An 18,117-nucleotide genomic window follows, 5' to 3' on the forward strand; every position below is an offset into this window, starting at 1 on the left:
CACAGTACTTTTTATATTTCATGTCACAGTAAAACATGTTGAACAGTAGTGCTAACATAATAGAATCATTGGACAGGATTGTCTTTATTATGAAATAGTGTAGCAAAAGCTGTTTTTAAAAATTTCCCATTTTTTCCAATTTCCTAATTCCTATATTAGGCATTAGATCCATTTGTACAATGTAACTGCTGTTTTTGCATTATTGCTATTCTTTTAAATAAATTTAATCAAGCTAAACCAAGTTCTTGTGCCCATTTAACAAGGGCAAACTTTAGGAGCTTGCATGATAGGCAAATTCAGTTCAGTACACATCTTCATTCCTGAAGGCTAAAGGTATGCAGCTTATAGTATGATGGCAACTGTTTAAGGTGAGGGTTTGTATGATTTGTCCACTCATCCGACAGTATTTCATACCCCTATTTACAATGTAAAGTGCTATGATTTATTAATGCATTTTATAAAATAAAATGTCTTACTAAGTATAAATGACAAACAATACTTGTGTGCCTTTTTAGAACCACTTATAATAGATTTATTTTTTCCTTTAATGACCAAATCGTTAAAGTAGGGTTACCAGTGCTTTATGTTTTGGTTATTTAATGTTAGGTGGGAGCCAGGGCTTCTGCCATATCAACATCTAAATCTACCTTAGCAGTGTCTGTTTTGTAAGAGAAATGAATTGCCTGGCTTCTTTACAAGGGTAAGTATTTATCTTACAAAGCTTTTTTCCATTTTCTTTTTCACTGTAACTAGTGAATAGTTTATAATTATTTGGCTGAAAAGTAGATTGAGAAGGTATGTGGCTTGAAATCTTTAGTTACCATGTGTTATGGTGCGAAGAATTTGGTCAAGGAAAAATTATAAAACCAATATGTAGGACTTAAAGTGACCAAAAGTTTCCCTATGTTCATAGATGTTGATTTTAAAAAAAAAATAGAATGGACATTTGATTTTTTTAAAAAAATGCTTGAATTTTTCAAAATTATATTTAAAAAATAAACACAAAGTATAGAATATGCTGTTGTGATTTTTCTGGCTGAAATCTAAAAGAGAGTATATCTAGATGCGTATTTATGTAAATGATACCTCTTAGATGGAAACATTCAATGCATGTGTTAAAATATTAAGGGGCTAGCTTTTAAAATTGCCTGATACAGAAAACCAAGGAAGGATACTCTTAAGTGTGGTGTTAGAATGGCTTCTCATTTGGCCCCTTTTTTCTTCACAGGTGAACGACCTGTGCTGGCATGTCCGGTGTCTCTCCTGCAGCGTCTGCAGGACCTCCTTAGGAAGGCACACCAGCTGTTATATTAAAGACAAAGACATTTTCTGCAAACTTGATTATTTCAGGTACACTGAAACTTCTTTTGTTTTTTTTAGTAAGTAGATACACCAAGAAATTATTTACACAAAGAGAATTTTATAAATAGGCTTTCTTGTCCAGTTTTATTTACTGGACCAGGTTATTATTTATTTATCCACTTTTTCTTATACAACAGATTTCAAAATGAGAATGCTTTATATTTTTGAGGTAAATTGGATTAAAACAAAATTAGCATATTTATATGTTTTAGGAACCCAGTATATAAAAATATCTTTGAATAATTCTTTCTACCTTGGCAAATGAAAGTTTTAGGTATTATAAACAGGGAAGCTTCTTTGCTGGGCAGGAATGTGAAGTATGAAATATAAGGTGACTTATTATAGCAATGCTCTTTGTTCAGGTAGAGTAGTAAGACAAAATGAAGTAATTATAGGGGGAAAAAATCAAAAGTGTTATTGAGCTTTTACCAGTTTATTATAGAATGACCCCCTATAATATACCTATAAAATGCCAGCAGTTTGAAAACTGTGATAAACCATATTATTCAGAAGAATTGACCATTCCGGTATCAGAAATACACCAAGTCTAATTACATAACCTGACTAAAAATTCTGTTTCTTTTGTCTGTTCTTTGATATTTGTGCAATTATATTTGCCTATGGTATTAAATGTAACATTTTCTCTGCCTGGTCTCTTTATAATCATTTAAATGGAAAATTTCCTCAAGGATAGAATTCAATTCTTAATGGATAGCTATCTCAAAATTGAAATCATCCTTAAGCATGACTTTTTAAAATTATCACCATTTTCCTTTATTTGCATTTCCAAAGGAAGAAGAATTTTCATTGTGAAATTGGGAAGTTAATACTACATAATGAAGTTTGTAATACTAATTATGTTGTTTATACTCAATTTCAAAAACTGATTAAGAGTTTAGTGATTGATTTGAATAAAATTGCTAGGCAAGTTAAAGCACTTCACGAAACCTAGAGTCCTTTATTTTATAAAATCATAGGATTTTATAATTACCCAAGTCATATATTTCTCATCAGGTTTGCTTTCTGTTTCCTCAAAAACAGTAGCAATTTGCCTCCTTTTTCACATAGGGTACGCTAATCTTAATTTTTTTTTTTTTTTTTTTGTAATTTAAAGCTGCTTGAAATGTTTGTTTTCAGGGACTTTTTACAAGTCTAGTTCTTCAGGATTTTTTAAATACCTTGTATTTTACTATATTCAAAACTTAATTTTTATGATTCAGATTAACTTAAAAACTAGCAATACCTCTAAAGATATGTTAATGAATAGACACAGACACATATACTTTTCTAGTTTAGTGGGGATATGCCAGGCTATGACTGCAGTTGTGGTAGGAGATATGACAGAGTATCACAAGGACTGAGAGAAAAAGGAAATCTTTACAGCTGGCATTTTGTTAAGATTAACTTGCATTTAATGTCCAGAAATGTGTCTAAAAGTTTTAGGTAATATTTCTCCGCCTCTTGTGGATGGTAATGCAAGAGCTTGTTTACCAAAGGAAGCATTTCTGAATTTTCCTTCCTCACGCACCAGAGTGAACAATTTTTGTTCTAGTCATTCTTTGATAATATCAATTTTAAATGTTTTAACTTTTTAAAAAAGTTTAAAGCATTTCCTAATTGTCTCAGCTTGGCTTTAAGACATCATTATTTATATCTTCAATGGTATCACTTTGTACTTTTAGTTTTTTCAGTTTGGAGGGTGTATGTGTGTTATGTTGAGTCTCTAGATAATTTATAAATGTCCTGATATTTGTTACAAAAGGATATTGAAACTCATATTTCATTTATTTTAAAAGAAAAAATCCTATCCTCCTCTAGAGTAACAATGAGAAGTTTTGTTTTCTAAACAGGTTTGAATTATGATCCCATCTCAAGTCTTGCTGCTGCTTACCATATTGACTTTTAAAAAATAATTGATTCCTGTTTCATTTTCAAAAGATTTAAATACTTGGGTTAATCCAATGAGTAATATAATGTGTTAGTTTAATCCTATGATGAATATCTCACCAAGCATTAACTCTTCACCCTTCCCCGTCCCCCATTTATGTAGAAGGTATGGAACTCGCTGCTCTCGCTGTGGGAGGCATATCCATTCTACTGACTGGGTCCGGAGGGCCAAGGGGAATGTCTATCATTTGGCATGCTTTGCCTGCTTTTCTTGCAAAAGACAACTTTCCACGGGAGAGGAGTTTGCTTTAGTGGAAGAGAAAGTCCTCTGCAGAGTGCATTATGACTGCATGCTGGATAATTTAAAAAGAGAAGTGGAAAATGGTAAATATATACTTAAAATACTTTTGAATCTTTTGGGACAGTGAACACAGGGATAAAAATGATTTTTTTCTCTTAAAGCATTATTTTGTGCAGTGTAATTGTGGTGAAACTCATTAAGCCCTCTACTGTTAGTGATGGTCTCCATCTGTTTATTTATAAGAAAAGCCATTGGGTATGTATTTGCCTTGTGCCATATTCTCAGGAAGCAGCCTTGAGTTTAGGGTTCTGTTTTGCTTTTTGTAACCAGTTGTTTCCTTGTGTTTGCCTTTTAAAGGATGAGCCTTAGATGTGCACTTTCAACTTGGTGCACTTTTGGCTAAATATATAAGCCTACAAATGAAATGTTGTTTCTACATTATGCTTCTAGTATGTTCTAAATCTTACGGGATTTGGCAAACCAGAAGATGTATACAGTTTCATACCAAGCCAAGAGATGCAAGAAACCTATTATTGTATGACTGCCCCCATTTGAGTTACCAACACGTTTGGTGTGTTTTTTAAATGCAGGTAATGGAATTAGTGTTGAAGGCGCCCTCCTTACAGAGCAAGATGTTAATCATCCAAAACCAGCAAAAAGAGCTCGGACCAGCTTTACAGCAGATCAGCTCCAGGTAGACATGACAATGAATTTGAGTTTTTGAAGTCCTTTTCCACCAAAAAGAAAAAGAAAAAACCCCAATAAACAAAAAACACCAAAACTAACAAAAGCCAAACAAAAAGCAATGTCTATTCTGTCTTAAAACATTTTTATTTTTTCAAAAAGGTTAGTCTGTGCTTTTTGTGCAAATTGACTTGTTGAGTGTATGAAAACATTGCCCTATTCCAAATATCCTATTGCAATATTCCAAGAGTTGTGGTATGATGTGAGCTTATGCAAGTTTGTCTCCCTGACGTCTGTTAACATTAACATCAAGGTGCAAACAAAATGTTGCTCTGTCTTGACTTCCTGAAAAAAATTACTTTAACCTAGGTATTTATGTTACTACATGTAATTTTAATAGAAGACAGAACATTTTGGGACACTTAACAGAAAGAGACATTCAGTATGTGGGTCTGTGGGACTCTGATGTGTTCATCTTTTTAACAAACTGCATTGAGTCTTTTAATAGACAAGATTGTAGATTTTCCGAGTAGGAAGGAATTGAAAATGCCTTACCATAAATGGAAATCTACTGATTGACTGCAATCAAGTAGACCTTTCCTTGTTTTTAAAGGGGGTAGAGGGAGTAATTCTATAATTTGATGCTAAAGTTTGATTATGTTCCCTGAAAATGGAAGGATTATTTTCAACTTAGTTGCCCTAAATATAATTATCATAACTTCTATTTTTATAGTCAGGAAAATAATGAAATAATTACTCTTTGCTTTATATTTAAGTCTGTACACACAGTGATTTATTTCTGGCATTTTTTTTTCAGATAAATCATTTTCTAAAAGATTAGTGTGACTGAAGTATTTGCTTTATGTTAAGGTGAGGTAACATTTATTGAGCACCTACCATGTAAGTATGGCTAGGTGCTTTACACATAGTATCCATCTTAGCTCAGACTTTAGAGGATATTTATACAATGTTAATAAATGAATGAAGGTAATTTTTTGAAAAATCACTGATAGTATTCTAATACTTGTCAGTATGTAAGATGAATGCAGTATGAGAGAATATTTGTTTTGACAATGATTAAGAAAGAAGCCTTGATATGAAAGAAATATCCCAAAGGACCTTAATGTCACTGAAAAGCAATCTAGCTTTAAAATCTAGATCCATCCTTTAAAAAAATTCCAGAAAATTATTTTTGATTCCTTAATTCAGGCATCGCCTACATAGTAAGTAGAAAATGGAAGGTAAGGCAGCTGAAAGAAATATCTGTTTGAAGCTTGTTTTTCTGGGTGCTTCATTTGGTTATCATGAAAATCACGTAAAGCCCCAGGTTAGGGGATACGTGTACCTGTGGGAGACCTGGTAGCAAAACACCCAGTAGCTAAAATATAATCTCTAATATAAATATGTTCTGTGTATAAAGTGGGCTGTTTCCATGAAAGACTGGCCATAATTTTAATAGTCATAAGACCGATAACTTTAATTTGATATAAAAATTTATTAGTAAAAGGGTAACTGAAAATTTGAAGCAACTCTTAGGTAGATATGTACAATCTCATCTGGAAAATATAGATACTAATTAAATAGAAAGGGAATAATATTTGTGGAGGTCTTTGTTTACCAAGTCTTTGCCAGATAATTTCCTGTACGTTATCTTCTTTCATCTCTTACAATTCATCCAAGAACTGCAGGGACTCCCCCAAGGCAGACAACCATGGGAATGGCAGAGAAGAGATTTGGACCCTACTTTCCAAACTTCTGGTCTTTTAATTTTCCTTAGCCTCCCAGGAGACCATGAGTAGAACTGTGCTTTACTAAGACTCCATTTAACGGCTGTGGCAGCTAAAACAAGAGTGAGATTCTGAATCTTGAAGATGGCTTTATAGTTTTAAATTGCAAATGTGCATAAAAACTACTTAAGCCATGCATTATTATATGAAAATGTGATCTGAATCATGAGTTTTTAAAAATTTATACCAGAATCATAGGTTTTAAAAATGAAGGCAGAAATTATATTCTTTCTAAGCATGTTCTCATTTATTCAGTGTTTATTAGCATCTACCTATGCCAGGAATAACTGAAACAATGAGGCATACTCTTGTCCTCAAGTGTTCTTTGTTGCTTAGGTATCTAGGATAAATTGCATCATTATACTTTACCAGAGTTTTAATAAATCAGGCCATGTACCTCATTGTTAAATTGTCCTACTTTTCAGAAAGCTAATTATTTAAGTAGTGCTTGAATTTAGCAAAATAATAAAATATAGGTGATCAGTAAGTCAAGACTATTCATACAGTACCTTGCTTGGACTTAGAAGAGTTAAAGTATGAGGAACAAACAAACTTCCCAAATTCTTTAGAAAATTATGAGAAGAAAAAAATAGTTTAACACTTACAAAATAGACTATTCTGTGTTGGCAAAAATATTTCAAATATTGTCTCATTTGTATAAATTGTATTTTAAAAGTTCCTGCCAATATTATGGTTTGCTTATTGTAGTTGGAAGTACTTGCTCAATGATTATTAATGTTAAACATGCCAGGGTTAGCACCTACTTTAATCTACTTTCAGATTAAGTTGGTCAGCTGCTACTATGCAGACTCTTGACATTTTTGGTAGACTTTCTGGCTTTAAAATGATGTGTCTACAGAGGCTAGATCCTTGACCATTTTAAATAGCTCAGAAGAGGAATAGGGTAGATTTTTGGCATCAATAGTAACTGGAAAGCAATGAAACCAAGTCGAAATTAAAAGGATTCTTTTGTGAGACTAAACACTGATGAATACATCTTACTTTTCCGTTAGCATATTCCAGTTGTAAACCATCAGTGTTGATTTAAGTTTTCCTTTATTCCTTAATGAGAAATTGCTTTAGTAAATGTAATTTGGTTCCATTATTAAACTTGTGAATTTGAAATGCATTTGTGAAGAGCATATGTTTTTTGTTTTATAAATTATCTATAATGACATTACAAATAAATAGCTGTTCAGCTTTTCTCCTTGAAAAAATTAAAAAAACAAAGACATTAATTTGTTCATTCTTTTTTTCTCTTTTGGATGTTACATGCTCAACTACATATAAACACAACTATTTGCACATGAAGATATTAAAGTAACACATTTGGAGTAGGAGAGGAAGAATGAAGCAAACTGGGCGTGATAATAAACTTTTAGGCTGTTTCTGCCCATTTTTAAAAGCAAAAGTACAAGTGCTAGTTTACAGCAAGTATGTGGACAAGTATATTGGACTGGAAGCCAGGAGTGCCTTATTCTGGAAGAGTCTCTATCAGTGAGAACTTAACTGAAAAAATACATAATTTTTAAACCTCATAAGGTTTCTCAGAACAACATTGATCTTTTTCTCCACACTATCTTCGGATTTTCTGCACATTGTGGAGGTTCATTCAGTTAATCTTGCATTATCTCCAGATATAATGGATAAGACATTCCCTTTGCCCTCCAGAAACTCACTTTCTGCTATGAAGAGCTCGACTTGCTAGCAAATTAGCTAACTACCTGGTGACAAATGCAGTGGCAGAAGATGGTATTATTTGAGGAACATAGTAAAGAATGCAGTTAATCTTGACTGTTGGAAATGATGTCAGGGTCAGCAGGACTTTAGGTTAGGTAGATTACCCCCATCCCATGCCCAGGACATGCACAATCATTTGGATGCTAGGCTCCACTCTCTCATTCTTATAATACTTTCTTTATATTTTATACTTCCCTCTATTGACTTTTAATAGTAATAAAATTCAAATATCTTGCTTGATTCCCATTACTTCCTTTTCTGAAGGAATCTAAAGCCCTTTGCTTGTGCTTTTATTCTGGAGCTCCTCTTCCTCCTCCTCCTTCACTCCATGCATCTCACTTTAAGTTGTATTGTTGGCATGCATATATCTTTCTCCCAGGAAGCTGAGGCCAGGTTCCAATCCAAAGGTTCACAACAGAATCACCTGGGAGCTTTTCGATCTATGAATGTTTAGATCTCAGGAAATTCTTATGCAATAGACTGATGAGTATCTCTCTTTTAAGGTCCCAGATGTTCCTTTGCATAGAACAAGTGTCGAAACAAGGAATGATGGAGTAATTGCAATTAAGTGGAGTGCAATCTGTTGCACTGTCTACTATTTTCATACTAATAAAAATTGATGTAGGGGCCTTGAACCTGTTTAGTTGAATAGAGGTCAAAGATATGATTTTTATATTTTTAAAAATTGCTTAATGCTAGTAATTTTTAACAAAATGGAAAAAATAGTAAATAGACTTTTATGCATTTTTTGTGGGTTGTAAGAATGGAAGAAAAGGTGAGCTTATTTTTAACAGCATAGTTGAGAAACAAGTTTTTTATGTTGAAATTTATTTTTTTAAAGATTTGAGCATAGCAACTTGTGCATAATTTTATATAATATGCATTCTTTTTATTGATATACACTTCTCTGTATTGATTTTCAAGTAGTAAAATACAAGTACTCCATTTTCTTGTGCATGCCTTATCTCTCCTGTCATCAAAGTTCAGAAGATTGAGCTTCTTATTTTTAGCTATTTACTATTTACTACCTACATTTTTTAAAAAAACAGGTTATGCAAGCACAGTTTGCTCAGGACAACAACCCAGATGCACAGACTCTCCAGAAACTGGCAGAAAGGACAGGCTTGAGCAGACGTGTGATACAGGTGACTATTTTAAAGGTTAATCAAGAGATACTAAAAGTTCTATTCTAGGTTTTTATAAGTGTACATTGTGGGTGTGTGCATAGAAATGTCAAAGCATTAGCTTCTCATTTTAGATCTCTTCACATTCTAAATCAGTTTTTTAAAAAGCCTGATAATTAATTAGCCTGCATGATCCAGGCTACCATTTGTTAGACAGCTCTTTGCAGAAGTTACTTCATTCATTGCTCAGAGCAAGCCTAAGATCCTAAGGCTAAAAAGACAACTACGGTTTGAAGCTAGATCTGTTTCTGAAGCCAGAATTGTTTCTACTTTTCTATGATTGTGTATGTGGATGTGTGTGTGTACAGGGGGTGGGCAATGTTGATGACCTTTATTAAAGATCCAGGTAGAAGGAATGATGTAAACAAAAGTAGGGAAGGATAAGTTAGAGCAAATTTGTTGGAAGATAAAATTTATGTTTGCAAATTGTGGGAAATAGAGTTGTTTGAGCTGAATTTGAAGAGGCCTGTGAATATCAAGTTTGCTTGTGAGTAGGAGAAAACCATGATATGTATTTTTAGGAAGAAAGGACTGGTGACAGTACATAGGGAGACTTAGAGTTGGGAGAGGCTACATGGAGATTGACAGATTAGGTGTGATGCCCAGCAAAATAATGATTTTTCAAAAAGAGACAGCTGGTGGCCTCAAATTCATTCTGAAACATTTTATCGACTGAAGACTAATGGCAGGCACTGGATGCAAGAGAGACAAGGAAAACGACCTGGACACAATAATGGTGAAGCAGAGAGACATCAAAGATGACTTATATTTGAAGTCAAAGTATCCATGGAAATGGTATTACTGACAGGACTATTAAAATAGGTTAAATTAAAACAGGTTTTAAATTAAAACCTATTAAAACAGGTTTTTTAAAATGTGGGTTCGGAAGTTGGGAGGGAGATGAATTCCTTTTCCAGCTCTGATTATCAGGCAATGATGGTGGCAGTTGAGCATGTAAACCGGTATTTTAAAGGATGAAACACCATTTCCATGGATACACTTCCCTGGTGGCTCAGAAAGTAAAGAATCCACCTACAGTGCAGGAGACCTGGGTTTGATGCCTGAGTTGGGAAGATCCCCTGGAGAAGGGAATGGCTACCCACTCCAGTATTCTGGCCTGGAGAATTCCATGGACAGAGCCTGGCAGCCTACAGTCCATGGGATCACAAAGAGTTGGACACAACTGAGCAACCTTTACAAAGGATGAACAAGACTCATGAAACTAGCTCCTTTATAGAGACACTGTGGACAGTAAAAACTGAAGAATGAACTTTATGGAGCAAGCTGTTTGAACTAGACCATCACAGCCAGAACCAAGGAATGAGTCTAGTGTATGAAGCATCATGGAAGCCCAAGGACTGAGGTAGATTCAAGATGGAGGTGGTCAACTGTATCAGGATCTTATATTTCCCTTCGATTAGGGAAATGGAAAACAATTTTAAATAATATTTAAGGTTAAAAAGGTATAGCAGAGTAATGATGCAAGTGACTGTAAGATGACTTTCAGTGGGGAAAAACAGTTAAGTCTAACACTGAATTATAATGTTTTATTTCTTAAATTTGCTGGTGGGTAAACAGGTGTTTATTCAGTTTATTTCTATTAGGCCTGAAGTATTTCATAATTAAAAGATCATTTATTCCAAGAAGTCAGTGGGAGAGACCTGATGATACCTCAGCTTCTCTGAAGACCTAGATTTGCAGTGGATTTGGTTAAGTTCAGTGTAATGAGGCTGTCTGAGGCGGCAAGTCCCATAACCTCAGTACTTTCAGATGTCCAGGGTATTGTGTTTGTCTCAGAGTGCCAGATTCTAGAAAGGGGCTAACAAGGAACCAGTGTGAAAAGAGTGCTCCCTTAGAGGAAGATTAAGGTCAAGAAAGTCTGGAAATCATGTGCTGTTATTAACAGCAACAGGGATTTTTATCTGGAGAAAAGATCCAGAGATGGTAAGGGAAGGAAGAGTATAAACAGGTGTCTTTAAATGGTTATGAAAGGCGGCAGGATCATGTCTCTGTGAGGGAATGTAGAAGAAAAACAGATTTCACTCACAGTGAAGAATTTTCTCAGTATGCAAGTCTACAAAATTGGCATTGGCTACCACTGAGCACTACTGGTAAAGAAACTGCCTGCCAGTGCAGGAGACATGGGTTCAATCCCTGGGTCAGGAAGATCCTCTAAAGGAGGCTTGGCAACCCACTTCAGTATTCTTGCCTGGAGAATCCTATGGACAGAGGAGCCTGGCGGGTTACAGTCCATGGAGTCACATAGAGTCGGGCATGACTAAGCAACTAGCACACACCATTGAGGTGGTGAGTTTCCTTTACGTGGAAGTGAAACTTCCTTTGTTGAGGTAGTTCCAACTCAGTGGTCTGAGGGGGTCCTCATAATCTAAAGACTATACATTCAGTGACAGTGATTGCTGTAGCTAAGTCAGATTCATGGTTATTATGTTTTAGATTACTTTGAAGTTGGAAGCAAAGGAAAATGGAAGATTTTCTGAGAGCTTTCTTTATTATTTGAAGAAGTAAGAACCCCAGACAGACATCTCTCTTATAATTTCCAGGTATTTAGGTCACCAGTATTATGAGAAAGTTAACTACATTCCAAGCCCTAGAACCTGGAGAGTATATTGTTGGGTGGTGGCTTTTAATATGTAAGAGTTAAATATTTTAATAAGATGGCAAAGGAGTACTAACAACTCAAATATATAGTCCTTTACAGTATTTTTGAAGGATTAATTACTGTGAACTCAAATAGTGGTCAGAACCTCTTTGCCCAGCTACTTCTTAGCATTGAGCACACATTAGAAATGGTAAAGAAAAGAGATTTACTAGGCCTCAATTCTTATATGCAAACTAGGTTACCCAAATATTAGGTGGAAATACTGGTCCTATACAGGATATTATTACAGATCTCACCTTTACTAGCTAAAGTCTACATGAAAGTGAAAATTATTAGTCGCTCAGTTTTGTGTGACTCTCTGCGACCCGTGGACTGTAGCCCACCTGGTTCTTCTGTCCATGGAGTTCTCCAGGCAAGAATACTGTAGTGGGTAGCTATTTCCTTCTCCAGGGGATCTTCCCAATCCAGGTAACAAACCTGGATCTCCTGCATTGCAGGCAGATTCTTTACCATCTGAGCCTCCAGGGAAGCCCTGAAAGTCTGCATAGTGAGACATTGTAACAGAGCAGATCATCACTGAGCTGAAATCACAGAACAAGGATGGGTGATTTTACTTTTAACAGTCTACATCCAGATAAAATCACTGCTCACATATCCTTTCACAAAGTTGAATTATGAGTTGTATATCTTACAGAAACATGATAAAACATTCCTGTTTCTCCCAGTGTGCTTGGAGTTCTCTTTCTATATTAAAATACACATCCTTTGTATTGCTATATAATTTATTTAGTTTATTTTGAATTTTTTTACATCATAAAAATGCTACAATGAAGAACATTGTGTATATACTTTGTGCATTTATTCAGTGGTGTATATAGGATAAATTTCTAGAAGTGAGATTATTGAGTCAAAAGATAAAAACATTATAAGAGGCTTTGACTGATAGTACAAAATTCACCTTGGATAAAGTTCATAATCAATTTATTCTCCCAGAACCTACATATGAAATTTCTCTTTCCTCAAAGTAGATAAATCCTAAAAACTATCATTCTTTTACATCCTTTCCAATTGCCAGTAAGAAAATATCATTGTTTTTATTTATCTTTCTTTTATTATCAATAAACCTTAATATGTTTACTTATATTGTGATTAAAAATGTATTTTTTAGCTGATTTTTATATTGGGTTATTTCTTTTCTCTTTATCCTATTGATTTTTATTATTTATCATGTTAAACTTTCATAGTTCATCAATTGCCTTTTCATTTATTTTTACTACATAGAAATTTTACATTGTTTTATATTCAGATCTCTTCATATATTTTTTCTGATAGCTTTGGTCTTTTTCTTGCTTCACCTAGAGAAGTATATCGACATTGGCTTTTGTTTCAATAAACATTTTCCCAATTATTTATATCTAAACCCTTATTTATTTGTAATGGACTTTTGGTTACATGTTGTAAAGTTGAGATTTTTCTTTTTTTCCCCCCAAATGATTAGGTAGCTTTCTCTAATCCATTCTGTGCCAGCTCTAATTTCTCAGTCATTTAAAATTACATCTTTTTCATACATTAAATTCTTTTATTTGGCCTTTTGGGTTTTCTAAGAGATTGATATAATGCACTAGTCTTTTCTTTTACAGAATGTCTATGTGGCCTGCTTTCAGCTTATGTATTTTACAATTTACAGCTTAGATTTTTAAAAGTATCTTACTTAGAAGAAATTTTAACTCTGTTAGAGGTTTGCAAAGCAAGAGGAAATTTTAAGTCAGTAAGGAGAATCAAGGAGAAGGCAACGGCACCCCACTCCAGTACTCTTGCCTGGAAAATCCCATGGACGGAGGAGCCTGGTAGGCTGTAGTCCATGGGGTCGTTAGGTGTCGGACATGACTGAGCAACTTCACTTTCACTTTTCACTTTCATGCATTGGAGAAGGAAATGGCAACCCATTCCAGTGTTCTTGCCTGGAGAATCCCAGGGACGGGGGAGCCTGATGGGCTGCCATCTCTGGGGTCTCACAGAGTCGGACACGACTGAAGCGACTTAGCAGCAGCAGCAAGGAGAATCAAAAGGACTTGTATTTCGTTCCTCAAGCTAGATAGCCCTCATGTCAGAAGTTTTCTGATGCCTAAAATCTTCAGCTTTATTTAAATGTGCAGGTTACATGATACTTTGTGTTTTCAAAACTCTTTGCTTAATTACCTGTTGATTTTTTTCTAGGGGGTATCTGAATCACATTAAGGTAGTTATTCTACTGTTAACATCAGGCTATCTTCATATTTATTTCCAAAGTCTGAAATTCTTTAAAAAAATAACTGAGTATTTTCCACCTAATATATAATTTATTGGAGACATAAGACACCTTGAAGAAACTCTGGGAATTGTAGTGCCGTGTGTTTTAGGTTAATGTAGTCCTCTGGGGTGCCTGTCTTCTGGGCAGTGTCAGGGGAAAAGGCAGGTGGCAGCTGTCCCTGGTTAAAAGTTGGAGAATGTGTGAGTGTGTCTTCTTGGCTGGCTGGGTGACGGCAGTGGCACCTGTTGTTCAGGAGCCTGTAAAGGGAGCTGTGACTGAAGACTCTGGATGAAATCTCTGTACAGATACCCGAGTCTCACTGCTGCCCCGGAACATGGGTGATAAGGCTGTAACTACATCATTTTCCTTGATACATGCCTACGCTTATTCCTGAGATACTCCTTAGATGCTACCCCTCAGCCACCTGCTCAGACCCATTTTCCTTTGGTTTTAACCCCTTGAGTTTATACCTCTGTTTATGAGTCCCAAGGATAACAAGGTATGCCTTTTGAAGTCAGGCCAACTTTTTAATAAATCATTTTTATTCAGCCCTCTGTTCTGCATTGTTCAGCCCTGATTCCCTTGAGTCATCAACTAACAGCCTGCCAGTCCTGGGCAGAGACTTATGCCCCTGGCCTTCTCCCTTGATCCCCAAATGTTCTTATCCTAATTTCCTTATAAAGTTTTAATCCCTCCACTTCTCTGTCTTCTTATGACAGAGTTGTTTGGAGTGATAGCAAATAAATGCTGTAATATTTCAATAGAGGAACACTCTGTAGGCAGGTTATATCTAAGTGCAAGAAGTTCACATGAGGGTAGCTTAGTTACTGGAAGCATTCTGGGTGGTCTAGACTTGTTTACCCTGACCTGCATGTAAAATTCTGCTTAACCCAGAACTTCCTTTATTTCTGTGATGGAGTGGACAACAAAGTGGTTAGCTCTTTACATTTGGTGAACTGTTTCACCAGTGGATATGTTTGCATTTTATTCTACTTAAATATTGCCAGTTGTTTCTTACTGTAAACCTGACTTCAACATGCTTCTTAGAGAATAGCCTATGTATTTACTAAGAGAAATTGAACTCAGCAGGTTACCAAGAGACTGGAATAACTGAATCAAGAGGTTTGTAGAAAGCTTTAAGTTCTCAGTGGGGATTTTAATCATTTGAAAATGGATTTCAAATAAGTCCAGCAGGTGTCTGAGAATACAGTGAGTAGTGTATTTTTAAAAAATTTCTGATGAAAGGGTTTTTTCCATTTTTCTTTTTGTCCCAAATGTCAGTAGGAGAATCAAGGAAACTTTTCTGAAATTTTGAATCCCCTCCCCCATTTTTATTTTGGAAGATGCTGGCTTATTATAAAACCAGTTTTAAATTAAATCATCAGATAATTATTATTTGAGCAAAGAAAATGACTGTTGATAACTGCAAAATTATTTCTCTTGTGTCTACAGAACTCTGTTTTAAAGAAAGCTTCTTTAGATTTATGCTGTGCTTATATGGTAGAGTTGCATCCTTTGTAGTATTGAACTGGTATTGTACTCAGCTGCTATGTGACATAGCTACTGTTGCTCTTCTCCTCTCTCAGGTATGGTTTCAGAACTGTAGAGCACGCCACAAGAAACATGTCAGTCCTAATCACTCCTCCTCTGCCCCAGTCACAGCAGTGCCACCCTCCAGACTGTCTCCACCCATGTTAGAAGAAATGGCTTATTCTGCATATGTGCCCCAAGATGGGACGATGTTAACTGCACTGCATAGTTATATGGATGGTAGGTATCCTAACATTTAACAGCTGCCTTTCAAACAATCACTCATACCTTCTCATATTATATTGTTAATAGGATTCACATTTTGAAATATTACCTCAGTAGTAGCTGAAAAATACTGTGGGAGAGGGATGCAGTAGGGAGAAGAACTATCCAACCTTCTTCTGTGACAACCTTTTAAGGGGCATGCAAAGCACTCACTTTACAGCTAAAATACAGATATTCATAATGACTCATAGATAGTGCTTGATTTTTACTTAGAAAAAACATTCGTTTTGTTTTGACCTGATAAATATTTGAATAATTTATTTTCGTATGGTCAGAGACAGTAGTCACCTTCAGATTTTTAGATTGAGGTTTACTTAATTTTGTTAAAGAAACTTTTTTATTGAAGTAAAATGTACATGTAGAAAAGTACACACATAAGTATTCAACTTGATGAATTAATAAAATCAACATATCCGTGTAAATACTACCCAGAGGCAGTAGTAGGATGTAATTAGCACCTCAGAAGCTTCTCCTATGTCCCCTCCCACTCATTATCCTCTTCCTCCAAAGTAACATTGCCTGGACTTCCAAAATCGTGTCCTGGTTTTGCCTGTTGTTGAGCTTTATATAAATCAAACCTTGCAGAATGTATTCTGTGTCTCACTGCTTTCAACTGTAATGTTTGTGAGATTCCTTTGTATTGTTGCAAGAATCAGTGATTTGTTTCATTGTTATACAAAATTCCACTGTAGGATACCATTATCCACTTAGGGTTGGTAGGCATTCATTTTATTTCCGGTTTGGGCTTTTATGTATATGATGCTATGGGCCTCATTATACACGCCTTTGGGTGCAGATTAATTCACAGTTTTATTTAGTACATATATGCTAAGAGTAGCATATAGGGTCCTGACTACACATATGTTCAATCTTAGTTGATTCTGCCAAAAAGTTTCTGATACTGCTTGAACCAATATACACTCTGACCACCAGCACATGAGAGTTCAAGGTGCTCTACATCCTCTCCAGCACTTGATGTGGTGTGACCTCTTAATTTAGCCAGCTTAGTGGTTGTATAGTGCCATCTCATTATTTTCATTTGCTTTTCCCTCATCACTGATGAGCCTGAGTATTTTTTCTTTGGGCATTTGTATATTTGTTTTTTTTTTAATTTTTGTGAAGTACCTGTTCATGTCTTTTGCTTATTGGTCTGTTGGCTTGTCTGTTTTGTTTTTCCTTGATTTGTGCTAATTTTGGCTGTGTATTGCATATAGATCAGTTTTTTCATAATTATATGTATTACTCTCTTAAGGGTATGTTTTATAGAGCACAAGTTCCTAATTTTAATGTAGTTCATCAGTTTTATTCCTTCATGAGGAATGCTTTTTTTATGAGCTGTTCAAGAAATTGTTCCTACTCAAAGATAATGAAGATATTCCTATCAGTTCAGTTCAGCCGCTCAGTCGTGTCTGACTCTTAGCGACCTCATGGACTGCAGCACTCCAGGCCTCCCTGTCCATCACCAACTCCCAAAGCTTGCTCAAACTCATGTCCATTGAGTCAGTGATACCATCCAACCATCTCATCCTCTGTCATCCCCTTCTCCTGCCTTCAGTCTTTCCCAGCATCGGGTCTTTTCCAATGACTCAGTTCTTTACATCAGGTAGCCAAAGTATTGGAGCTTCAATGTCAGTCCTTCTAATGAATATTCAGTACTGATTTACTTTAGGATTGACTGGTTTGATCTCCTTGCTATCCAAGGGACTCTCAAAAGTCTTCTCTAACACCACAGTTTGAAAGCATCAATTCTTTGGTTCTCAGCTTTCTCTTTGGTCCAATTCTCACATACATACATGACCACTGGAAAAACCATAACTTTGACCAAATGGACCTTTGTCATATATTCCTCCTATGGTATCTTCTACAAACTTCACTAACCATGTTTTACCTTGACATTTAGATTTACAGTCCATCTAGAATTGAATTTTCTATGTAGTGTAAAATAAGGACAAAGTCTTTGTTTATGAAAGTACCAATTTCCCAGCTGATTTTCTGTGCTACATTTGTCATAAACCAAGTGTCTATATAGTTTATATGTCAACTTCTGTACCCTTAGAAGAGCCTAGAGGGCTACTGTCCATGGGGTCACAAAGAGTTGGGTGTGACTGAAGGGACTTAGTACATACTATTCTGTTTTACTGGTCCATTTCTGTATCCATACCTAATTGTTTTACTAATGCTGGATATATAATTCTTGATATCCAGTAATACATGTTATCCTATTTTATTGTTTAAGTTTGTATTGCCTCTTCTTGACCCTTTCTGTTCCCATAATTTTTTCCAACAAAAAAAGAGAAAATAGTTGAGATTTTCATGTCATCTATTAAATCAGTTTGTAGGAAACCACCATCTTAATAATATTGTCTTCCAAACCATGATCTTAGTCTATCTTTCTGTTTATTTAGGTCACCTTCAAATGCTCTCTTATATTCTGGAGTTTTCTGTTT

General features: G+C 35.3%; 1 protein-coding gene across 6 annotated transcripts in view; it reads left to right on the forward strand.

Annotated features, from left to right (window-relative positions):
* Nucleotides 1-18,117, forward strand: part of LHX8 (LIM homeobox 8) — a 28,252-nt gene that overhangs the window by 7,577 nt on the left and 2,558 nt on the right. For 4 of the 6 annotated variants that reach the window (XM_086390611.1, XM_086390615.1, XM_086390614.1 and 1 more), the window contains 5 exons: nucleotides 1,229-1,350; nucleotides 3,413-3,633; nucleotides 4,141-4,244; nucleotides 8,811-8,906; nucleotides 15,442-15,625. In XM_086390611.1, coding sequence (XP_086246737.1) covers nucleotides 1,229-1,350; nucleotides 3,413-3,633; nucleotides 4,141-4,244; nucleotides 8,811-8,906; nucleotides 15,442-15,625 — 727 coding nt within the window. The remainder of the gene's footprint in view (nucleotides 1-1,228; nucleotides 1,351-3,412; nucleotides 3,634-4,140; nucleotides 4,245-8,810; nucleotides 8,907-15,441; nucleotides 15,626-18,117) is intronic. The other 2 variants (XM_086390612.1, XM_086390616.1) reach the window with 2 other exon arrangements.

The sequence above is a fragment of the Bos grunniens genome, chromosome 3 (assembly GCF_055505025.1).
Source record: "Bos grunniens cultivar Pamir isolate PY7600 chromosome 3, Bosgru_T2T1.0, whole genome shotgun sequence".
Classification (NCBI taxonomy): Eukaryota; Metazoa; Chordata; class Mammalia; order Artiodactyla; family Bovidae; genus Bos; species Bos grunniens.